The 12,548-nt window shown below is 33.5% G+C and overlaps 1 protein-coding gene across 1 annotated transcript in view; it reads right to left on the reverse strand.

The window, feature by feature from the left end:
• LOC106469482 (homeobox protein SIX1-like) overlaps positions 1 to 11,769 on the reverse strand; it is a 14,056-nt gene extending 2,287 nt beyond the window's left edge. Inside the window, exon 1 of the mRNA XM_013929981.2 lies at positions 10,888 to 11,769. Within this exon, the coding sequence (XP_013785435.1) occupies positions 10,888 to 11,728 (841 nt within the window). The 5' untranslated portion in view covers positions 11,729 to 11,769. The remainder of the gene's footprint in view (positions 1 to 10,887) is intronic.
• Between the last annotated feature and the right edge of the window lie 779 nt (positions 11,770 to 12,548).

Below are 12,548 nucleotides of genomic sequence, written 5' to 3' on the forward strand. Positions count from 1 at the left end.
AACCTAGTTTTCAATGGCTCCTGTTGAATCAAGGCCTGAATGTTAATATAATCATATTTATAGATTTACGTATTTTTAACAACAAACAAATATAGAATTATGATAAACCTAGTTTTCAATGGCTCCTGTTGAATCAAGGCCTGAATGTTAATATAATCATATTTATAGATTTACGTATTTTTAACCATTCAGGCCTTGATTCAACAGGAGTCATTGAAAACTAGGTTTATCATAATTCTATATTGGTTTGTTTTAATATAATCATATTTATAGATTTACGTACTTTTAGTGACCCTCTGTCTATCACTAAATAATACAAAACTCATATATTTTAAATTTAATAATTTAAAGCAATACAAACTACCTTGAAATAATACAAGTTTATTCACTTGTAAAGAATGGAAATATCTATGGACTTCCTTGATAAATAAACTTAGCCTCACAAATCAGGAATGTTTTCTCAGCAATTCACATGCATATATGACAAATTCCTGCCTATCATAAAGTTAGAATTACGTGCATCATATTACATAAAATTGTAAAAACATCTTCAAAAACAACAGGTATTTTGTTACAGAGCACAAACACGTACGTTACTGATAATTATATAATACATATTATACACAACGCACTTTTAAATATATTGGTAAACAGTGCATGTTTGGATTAAGAAAAAATTATGAAAAAGCATTTATACAAACTGTTTGTTCTTATTAGAAATATGCAATTTTCCGTTATTTTATTCTCAACACGAAAATAATACTAGTTATAGTAACATTAATGACACGAATGTAATTTATTAAGTTATAAATTAGTTAATTAAACATGAACTTAAAGTCATGAAGTTGAATTCTGAGCCTTCTATTACACGGAGTACACATTTAGTGTTTACAGACGCACAGACAGATGCTGCTCAACACTGATCTAACAGCTAAACATACAACAATGATAAACATGGTAGCATTTATTTTTCTCAGTTGAATGTATATTCTCGCTTCAGATTGCTAAACTGATCTTCTAGTATTGATATTCTTTGTGTAAGTAGCTTTCTTTTCCTTGATGTGATCAGATTTCATTTACTGTAAATCTGTATTGAAATTGAAGAAGTTATTACACTTCCAATTATCTAAATATCGCACGAAGAACGTAAAGCAATCCCTGGAGGCTCTCACTCTTCACTTACTAATATTTAATAACTTCATTCAAAGTATCTCAAAATATATGAATTCTCCTATATGTCTAAAAAATCACTACAAAAACATTCACTGTTTAATTTATTTTTACTTTATGCAACTGTTTTTCTTTTTCTCATGTTTATCTATCTAATCTCCCGCTCTCTGTATATGTAAATATACGTGACGCTAGTTGTTTTTTAAAGTCGAAAATTATCCAAGACGGCGTTGCATTATTCTTTCTTTCCTTTAGCTGGTAAACTTAACATAAGACTGTTTTAGCTCTAAATTTAAAAATATGTTTATATAAGACCATAAAGAGAAACATATTAATGAATATCTGTATTACCTGTTTCTATCTTAATGTCGCCATCATTTGATCTCGTCTCTTTGTCTGTTTTTAGTTTGAAAATATTACAATCTCTTTCACTGGGTACATTATATATATAAATAAGATTATGTATAAGAATCTAGTTATTTACGTTCATAACTATAAATGGCATATTATACATTGCCTGCATGTTTTTTTATTAGTCTGTCTTCATATCTATAAATGACCTAGTACACATTGCCTGCTTGTTTCGTGTTATTGGTCTACCATCATATCTATAAATGGCCTTGTACACAACGACTACTTGTTTCGTGTTGTTAGTATACCTTCATATTTATAAATGACCTAGTACACATCGTCTGCTTGTTTCGTGTTATTAGTTTACCTTCATATCTATAAATGGCCGAGTACAAGTTGCCTGCTTGTTTCGTGCTATTATTCTACTTTCATATCTATAAATAACCTAGTACACATTGCCTGTTTGTTTCGTGTTATTAGTTTACCTTCATATCTATAAATGGTCTAGTATACAATGCCTGTTTGTTTTGTGTTATTAGTCTACCTTTATGTCTATAAATGGACTAGTACACATTGTCTAATTGTTTCGTGTTTAGCCTACTTTCATATCTATAAATGGCCTGGTACACATTGCCTGCTGGTTTCGTGTTTTAATCTATTATTTGGCTGAAACTGGGCATGCTATGGCAAGAGACGGTCTTAATGAACAGCATACAGGGACAACACCATTAACACTCGTTGATCACGGTAAGAATTCAGGGGAAGTGGCTTGTGTGGGATAAGCAAGCAGTAGCATATGTTTCTAATCAACATTCGTGGTCAGGTTTTGCTTGCTTGTGTACGAAAAGGTGGTCATTTGTCTTTTTTCCTAGTCCAGTGAGAATGACCACGGACGGAGGGGGAGTAGAGCTATGACCTGGAACGGTGCTTTCGGCACGACAACTCAAAGTGAACTCTAACCGGGGAGAGGCTTACAGAGTGATGGAACGCCAGGCATCCGCGGGGTCGAGAAACGAAGCAGGACGAACTGTTCCCACCCTCTCCAGATGCTCTCGTACGTTTGTGTTCATCGCGCGGCGTGTGCGTGAGGACAGCTTTATTATCCGGATTGTTGTCACCTCACTTTTATTTTATATTCCACTTGATCCTGAAGTTAGCAGTGAAAGCAGCAATAAAAACATGTCTCCTGGAACGCAAAGTTTCGATCCAGCTTCAAGGAAAATAAGTTAATGAGTTTAATTGGAACTTTCTTCAAACAGAAAATTTTGAGTCATCATATCTCATCAAGAATAATATTGAGAAAATAAACATGTTTCGGTAAGGACAAATCATTTGAGGATGGACGAAATGATGAATCTTCTTCAGCTATAACATATTACAACAATAGACTTTTCACAAATAACGTGCTTCTTTCAGACTGTTTGTCACGTTTAAGTTTGAGGCTTACACTTAAACAGTAGAAATTAAATAAGCCACTCAAGGCTATCTGCGTTAGCTGTCCTCAATTTTGGACTGACACACTAGAGTGAGGGCAGCTACTCAAAAGCACCCACCACCAAAGTTTTGAGTTACATCAACCAGCACGCCAAACTACACTGTATTATGTTCCAAAATTAACTGTCAGAAAACGTTTCACTACATTTCTCTTAAAATCTATATTAATAATAATTTATATTCACATATACATTTTCGTTTACTAAATCCTGAAGTATTATGCTTGTCAGTATATGACAATGTAATTTACTCGTTTTTACTTAATTAGGAAAGCCAATTCTGTACGTTTTTTTCTTTTTTATAGAGATGACCAAAATATTGATTTAAGAGTTATTTCTAAACCGGAATTAGATTAATGTTTTTAAGAACAAATATAAAATAACACCACTGAAGACATGTAACATTGCATATAAGCTTAAATGTTCTAGATGCAACTCGAGGTATATTTAATATCAACCACCAGATAGCTTCAAAAACGTGTAAAAGAACATAGCTGATGGCTGGTAACAAATCAGTTATACGTAATCACGGTGAATGTGACATAACAGTACATCATAGTACATTCCAAATTATTTCAAAGGAGAGCAACAAAGCGTTAATAGATTAAGGTCACAACTTAATGAAACGAGTTTGGCAGTTAAATCTGTTGTTGCAGATATAATGACAAATTATCTGAATATACGATGACAATCTGTTGAATTTTACATCATCAAGATACAAGTTAATGTTTATTTCCAGTGACCAGCCATACCTTTCTCTTGAAAGTACGTTTCTGCGTGAAGTTGTATGATTAAGTATTCAAGGATATGAATAATGGACTTCAAAAACGCTCAAGCATAACGGACACCTACATATGGTTGGTGTAATGTTGCTAACCACAGGCATTCAATTCAAATACTGTGATAAAATGTAATCAACAGTGGTCATTGTTTCGTAATTAAGAAAGAACTAGTCAACATTTCACGATAAAAACGTTTAATGGTAATAAAAAAAAAGAGTCAACGTGATAGAATAAGATATTGTTATTGTTCAGTCTTAAAACAATCAAACAAGTCAGCTTTTCAGTCAATAAATACTATTTTTTATTGGACAAATTGTAATGCATCCACAGCAATACAATTACGATCCTGATGTTGTATTATACCTTCATAAACTTACTTGGACAAACTCTTGTTTCTGAAAGTGTAAAAAAAATCCAAATCTTTAATTCGTGGTAGGAAGGGAGTAAAAATAGCCTAGGAAGAAGCTTCTTATAGAATTAGTAATAATTCTAGTTACTTAATAATAAAATCTAGGAAGAAGCTTCTTATAGAATTAGTAATAATTCTAGTTACTTAATAATAAAATCTAGGAAGAAGCTTCTTATAGAATTAGTAATAATTCTAGTTACTTAATAATAAAATCTAGGAAGAAGCTTCTTATAGAATTAGTAATAATTCTAGTTAGTTAACAATAAAATCTAGGAAGAAGCTTCTTATAGAATAAGTAATAATTCTAGTTACTTAATAATAAAATCTAGGAAGAATCTTCTTATAGAATTAGTAATAATTCTAGTTAGTTAACAATAAATCTAGGAAGAAACTTCTTATAGGATTAGTAATCATTCTACATAGTTAACAATAAAACCCAGGAAGAGGCTTCTTATAGAATTAGTAATAATTCTAGTTAGTTAACAATAAAATCTAGGAAGAAGCTTCTTATAGGATTAATAAAAATTCTAGTTAATTAACAATAAAATCTAGGAAGAAGCTTCTTATAGGATTAATAAAAATTCTAGTTAATTAACAATAAAATCTAGGAAGAAGCTTCTTATAGGATTAGTAATCATTCTACATAGTTAACAATAAAACCCAGGAAGAAGCTTCTTATAGGATTAGTAATCATTCTACTTAGTTAACAATAAAATCTAGGAAGAAGCTTCTTATAGGATTAATAATAATTCTAGTTACTTAATAATAATAGTGATGATATTTTTTCGTCCGCAAGCATCTTATTAACAATATTACTGAAATAATGTACAGTATCCCAAAAGGTTATTTACACAATTTTACAGTGTAAAACTCTCAGAATTTCCTTGTATTAAAATTTTTTTTGACCTTCATCTTTGTTTTTATGACGCAACAGATTCCGATCACGACGGTTGATCGAGGATTAGTCAAGAAAGTTCTTATGTGAAAGTTCAAGACTAATGTTTTGTATGCCTGTGTATTACTATACGGTTTTGAGCTTTAAGCTGGAAGTCATTGTTTACAACAAGACTGTAGTTTGAGTTGCGCTATGCAATGTTTATTTACTGTAAAGTATCTAGCTGAACCTGGTATGATTTATTTGTTTTATTACACTGCATTTCATAGTGGTCTGGTTTCTGAAGTGTAAAGTCTATAAGTTATTATAATATTTATAGCGGTAGAGACAGTGCAAGTGACATATGGTTGCACATAATTATCGCTTACTAACCATCTGTTAAAAATTTCGTTCATTTTTATTTCTCGTTAGTAATTTGTCAAATATACAGTCAAATTATATTCCGTTTGTTTGTCTGTTTGGTTCTTTTAGAGCAAAACCACATTGGGTTATTTGCTGTGTCCACCGCGGGAAACTGAATTCCGGACTTTAGCGTTGTAAGTCCGTAGATTTACCGCTTTTCCACCGGGGGACAGAAACGATCTTTCGTAGAAATGTTCTCGAAGCACATTCACCGAATCGCTTACTCACGCTTAAATACCGGGTAACAGTTGGCGTCTTTTAGAAAATCCACTGAAAGTAATATGCAATTTATGCGAGTGTTTCATATACAGCTGAAACCATTCAGATACGTATTTACAACTTCCAATGGCCGAGTGAGACCCAGTGGCGCCGGACTGTGGACCTGCGGCTCCCATATTCAGGTCCCGTTACCACACACACACACCAAAATACCACTTCGCATGTTTGACCGTGGATACGTTTCAAGGATGAAGTTCAAATCCCACTATTTGGTCAGACAAGATTAGGCCAAGAATTGGTCGTGGATATTCTTCACTAGCTTTCTTCCCTGTATTCTATCAGTTAAAAAATTTACGGACGACTAACCAGATGAACGAGCAACGAGCCATTTGCGTCTCATAAATACTGACTCAATTATGTTGACAAGTAGACGGACCGATGACCAAATAACAAGTACATATTACGACGTGTCACAACGAACCAACTCACGAAACACTAACTGGTTCCACAAAATATATATGGTATTCTCAACCTACTCAGAACCATACGTCCACATGGATTAAACGGTCAATTCAGAGACTAATTTTATACTGGGCGAAGACAAGCAATCAGTAATACCCGCACTTTTATAACAGACCTACAGCTAATCATTAGACTACACCCGGAATATACACACATGGTAAAGTAATTAAAACTTATTGTAACTTAAAAATCACTAATAATATAACTCTAATTAGATTTTATAGCTCTAGAATGATATATTAACATATAACTTGACCTCGATTCTAGTCCAACACATGGTATACCACCATTTGTATCCGAATTTTACCAGTTTAAAAAATAATAATTAGAATTTGTTTTAATACCAACGGTAAACAAAGTCGCTATTATTATTATTATTACTGTACGACGTAGCGGTGAAATAAGAACTAAAATAAAATGCTTATACGATAACACATTTATATATCCGATTAGGAATTCACGATAAGTTTTCTAATGTTGGTGATCGGCCTTGATGATCTATGAAAATATTAATGTTTTTTTATTTTCCTTTCTTTTTAAATATGTATTCTGAACTGATTTAAAAGCTCTGAAGGAAAAACTGGAGAAAACAATATCATTCAGGGGATCAAACAAATAAACAATAAATAATACACCTTTCAGTAATAAATCGTGTAGTACGTATTATACGTACGAATAAACCAATTTAAGGTTTCTAATGGTAATACACAGTAATGAATTTGAAATGCTATTTGGAATGAAAATTACATTTTTATTTCCAAATACGTTTAATAAGTTAATCAATGAATGAACATAGAGCACTAGAAATTCACCTTTTTATCATTTTATGAATTATTATTCCAATGGTGCTAGTAAGGAGGTGGCTTGGTTCGTATTTATGTATTACTAAGTAATGACTTAGTCTATAATAGGCATTTCTTCTACATATCCAGTAGTTATTGTGTGTTGTGCAACTCCTGCCCAGTTTCTTAGAGAGGCCTGTAATATCTCAGCAAACCCTCAAACGCAGGAAGCCGTAAAGCACAGTAACGTATTGCTGTATTCATTACAGTCAAACGCAGTAATTTTGGTATGTGTAGCGCTTAAAAAGGGCAATAAAACGTTGAAACACTGTCACATAGGAAGTGACGCGGATCATACTAGAGAAAGAAAATGAATAGGCTTTTTTCATTATGAAAGAATATACATCTGAGTGTAACTGGATTATCCGTTATTTTAAATAAAGAAGTCAACATTTAAAGTATTTATATTGTAAAAATATTAAAAACACCAAATCATAGATCATAAGTTAATAGAAGTTTTCAAGTCAGATTATTTTGTTTAAGCAAATTTATTGATATTATTTCTAAAAGAGATTGCTGAACTTTATAAAAGAGAGAAAAAAAAAAACTGATGAAAAGTTTGTTTGAATTTCTCGCAAAGCTACACGAGGGCTATCTGCGCTAGCCGTTAGCAGTGTAAGACTAGAGGGAAGGCAACTAATCATCACCGCCAACTCTTTGGCTACTCTTTTACCAACGAATAATAGGATTGACCGTTACATTATAACGCGCCCACGGCTGAAAGAGCGAAAATGTTCGATAACGGGATTTGAACCCGAGACCCTCAGCTTGCGAGTCAAGCGCCCTAACCACCTGGCCATGTCGGGCCACGAAAAAAAAGCAAATAGTGAAAGCCTGCAATAATTTTTACATCATATTATGTTAATTACAAAAATCAAAGGAAAAGAGCTTTGTAAGACGGTGCCACGAAGAATCCAGCTGTGTAAGTCAAGCCAGGTGTCATAAAAATCTGAATCTAGTAGTCTAAATAAAAAAACAACTAAGAATGGTGATAATTAAGGTTATTTGCCCAAGGTAAATTTAATCTAAGAAATATTCCAGAACCATTTTTGCGAAAGATGAAAATTTTAGATAATAAATAATATATATATAGAACGTAGAACTTTCACTAGTTTACAAAATCATTTGAAAAATTCTATATAAATACGCTCTAAACATAATAATACATCACACCATAGAAACTTTGTTTTTTGTTTTTTGAATTTCGCCGTCCCTAATTTAGCAGTGTAAGACTAGAGAAAAGGCAGCTAGTCATCACCACCCACCGCCAACTCTTGGGCTACTCTTTTAGCAACGAATAGTGGGATTGACCGTCACATTATAACGCCCCCGTGGCTAAAGGGCGGGCATGATTGGTGTGACGGAGATTCGAACCCGCGACCCACAGATTGCGAGTCGAGTGCCCTAACCACCTGGGCCAAGAAACTTTGTTTACACTGTTAGAAATTGAACACTTAAGGTATCTAGGTAATGTTTAGCTTACTTAACTAAGAACTCAATAATTCATTAAATGTTTAAACAGAAATACCTCATTCTTTAGTTTAGACTGCTCTTTCTCGTGTATTCAAACATTTTCCATGTCAGGTATTTAGCTTTACTCTGTACATATCCTCACAATTCCCCCGATCAGAATCAGTAAAAATAAAGTGTAGGTTTTCACTTCTAAATACTTCTTGTACTTTTTGATTTTCAAATTTTAAATATATTATAGTTTTATTTTATATATATATGTGAGCTTCATGATAATATAAAATAACAACCTGAGAAATACGTGCTGTTATTATCTTTTCACGTGGTTTCCTAATTGGTCCTGCCACGTGGACTATCATTCATTTTATTTTGTATGGATTCAATAATTAGGGTGTAATGTGAAATTTGTATTATTTTACATTTTTACATTTACATTTACATTACATTTACAAGCTGGTATTTACATCTCTGTGCATGAAAACGGTTTTTTGTTTCTAGCGAGATGGAAAGTTATGATCAGTTTTACTGAAAACTTAAGTTTGTGGAGAAAATGAGATCTGAAAAATTCCTATGCATTGTTGAAAACCTTTTGTAAAACATTATAGCTTTTGTTTAGAAACTCGCGGTATATTAACATAAGTGAAAAATGTAGTTTTACTTGGACACAATTGTGTAATAGATCTGAGATCAGTATTCAGAAAGACATTGAGAAACTACATTAATAGATGTATTTTATTGGTCTTCAAAAATATAAAACCATTCTGGTGTTTACATTATTTATTTACTCTTAGCTTACACTGCTAAAAACCGGATTTCAATACTCGTGGTTGGCACAGCACAGACAGCTCATTGTGTAGCTTTGTGCTTAGCAACAAAGAAACGAAAAATATTTACTCTTCATGGTAACCTAAATAACAAACTAGGAATTACAAAATAAATATTCTCTTTAATCGTATTTTGTTGATTTTCAAAACTTAAATATATATATATATTAATTTCTATATTATATACATGTGAGCTTCGTGCTAATCAAAAGTAAAAAACTGACAAATACGTGTTTTGACGTCAAAACACGTATTTCTCAGTTTTTTACTTTTGATTAGCACGAATCCATACAAAACAACACGTCAAAACACGTATTTCTCAGTTTTTTACTTTTGATTAGCACGAATCCATACAAAACAACATGTCAAAACACGTATTTCTCAGTTTTTTACTTTTGATTAGCACGAATCCATACAAAACAACACATGTTTTCCTTATTCGTCCTGCCATGTTGTTTTGTATGGATTCGGGCTTAAATTAATACATGTTAATATACATTTCTAAATCAAATCACTGTTTTGGAATCATTTTGAACTGTTATTCAGCTGTATAAATAATATATATTCAACTTCATATAACCTCAAGTACAACAATAAAATTGTTGAAATACAAACATCTTGATATATTTTCATTATGGTCATAAATATAGTATTTTAAATTCCTAATTACAACTTTAAGTTCAAATACTACAGTGATGTACAACTGGTGTTTATTTACAGTTTAATCCTTTTATCGATGTTACAGGAAGTTTACACACGTGTTTTGTATGCGACATGTTTCGCGTTCACTTGCCATGATGGAAAAAGTGTAGGAGCATCGTAATATATACAGTCGTGATAAACTCTTTATATGAACAACAACGTTCAAAAATCCGTTTTGTTTCTTGTTAGCATTAATAGTACACTCTTCTGATTTCTCATTCGCACACGCAATCCACTCATATATCGGATTGTCATTTTAAGAACACCAGTATATGACTTTTACGTTTTTTGAATAACATGCATACACTTTCTTATTTACACCATTCAGTTTTTAATGTTTAAAATTTGCTTGAATCCTGGACAACACTCAGACACCCTATTAGTTTCTTAATAACACATTAATTTTGCTTCTTAATATTCGTACTTCAGCCTGTAAAGATGAAAACATACTCATACCAGCTCTTTACCTTTCACTTAGCTACGTCGGATTTTTTATTTCTATTTTTGAACTTGAAAAGTCTCATGTTTCTGGTATGATGAAATGATAAAGTATACAACCATGAATTTATATAGATTCAGTTACTGGTACTGTATGAAGGTATAATTTTTCTTGACGTTGAATTGCACCCATTAAATGCTTGATTTGGAGTTATACAAATAGTTCTATACAATATTACAATATTATTCTAATTTCTTCTACCCATTCATGAGTGTAATAATTTTACACCTAAATCATTTATTTGAAGTAGTGAATGAGATGAAAAACGTCAGTTTAATATTTAAAGCAGCAGACAAATTCTACTTACTCATACTAGTATGTGTCCTGTCCCTCTGTCTTCTGTTTTTGAACCAGTTGCTAACTTGGGTTAAGGTCAGTCCGGTTTTTTTTGCCAACAGTCGCTTTTCGTCAGGAGTTGGGTATCGATTCTGAAGGTAACATTCCTTCAGCATCATACGGGACTTTTCTTTAAAGCAGTAGACTGTCTCTTCGCCGTCCCAAATTGTCTTCGGTAATGGATACTTTCGTCGTAGGCGATACTTGTCCACTGCCCCCAGCGGTCTGCCGCGGATCTTCTCAGCCTCTCTGTAATGGGCTTTATACCACATCTGTTGGAGCTCTAAGTGATGAAAATATTCAAAGTTGTGGCTCTCAAGAATCGCATAAAGCTCTTTGTAGTTACCTTGGTGAAAAGCCACGGTCGCTCGAGCTCGGAGGACTGACTCTTTGCAGCGTAATTGCTCAATGGATGGAAGTGACCACAGGAAACGGGCCAAACGATCGTTGTCTCCGGCCTGTTGAAGGGTTTCACATACACAAGCCACCTGATCTGGAGAAAACGTCCAGTTTTTTCTGGACAGCATCTCAGACACTCTTTTATCGTCAACCAGAACTGGAGGGTCATTTGACATATCTTGGCCAGATATCTCTTCCTCCATCCCAATCAATCTATCCTCTAGAGAGGATTCCCTGGACATGCCAGTCGAGGTGAGATCGTCAGACATACACGGTCGGCGGTTCAATAGTATGTTCTCGAAGATCAACGATCGCTTTGTTCCATGTTCGCTTGAGTAAGGGGAGGTACTGTATGATGACATAGATAGGCGATCTCGGCCTGAACCATCAGAGTTAAGTGAGTGTGAAGTCATAATTCTAAATTCGTAATGTTAAACTGTTTTTCACTATTCAAGGCTCCAGTGCCCCAGGCGAAATTAATATACTATTCTCCAGGTTGAGGACGTCCCCTTTTAACTAGGACTCGCTATGCACCCTTAACGACGGCGCGGTGTCTTCTCATTCGATGTGAGAAATGTCTGCGATTGGCCAGATTTTTCCTCTTTATGCGGATGCGACTACTACATGCGTTCGACGATTGATTCGAGGTATTTTGTCTGTTCGATTCAAAGCCTAATGAAATATCTATATAGATTGTTAAAAATAAAATCACATATAAGATCGCACTGCCATTGACGACAATGATTATTTATATTTACATCAATATTAACAAAAACAAACGAATAAATCAATATTTCCGCAATAATAAATAAGACTGTACTTTTAAACTGCGACAGAATGGAAGAAAATATTTGCGATCTCTATTTCACGTACGGTGGTGTAAAAGCTTATTTTTTGAAACATTTTGCGTCTATGTCCCCGAATACGTTACTCGAACGTTAGTTTATATATATTTAAAAATGGATAGTCATTTGTAGTTTGGAAAAAAAATCTCTAAAACCTGTGGTAATACTCAAACTGTACTTTACGTTGCTTGATGATAAAACGAAGAGTTTAATATGCTTGCTTGTTCTGAATTTCGCGCAAAGCTACACGAGGGCTATCTGCGTTAGATGTCCCTAATTTAGCAGTGCAAGGCTAGAGGGAAGGCAGCTAGTCATCACCACCCACCGCCAACTCTTGGGCTACTCTTTTACCAACGAATAGTGGGATTGACCGTCACATTATAAACGC

Source organism: Limulus polyphemus, unplaced genomic scaffold (genome assembly GCF_000517525.1).
Source record: "Limulus polyphemus unplaced genomic scaffold, Limulus_polyphemus-2.1.2 Scaffold3511, whole genome shotgun sequence".
Classification (NCBI taxonomy): domain Eukaryota; kingdom Metazoa; phylum Arthropoda; class Merostomata; order Xiphosura; family Limulidae; genus Limulus; species Limulus polyphemus.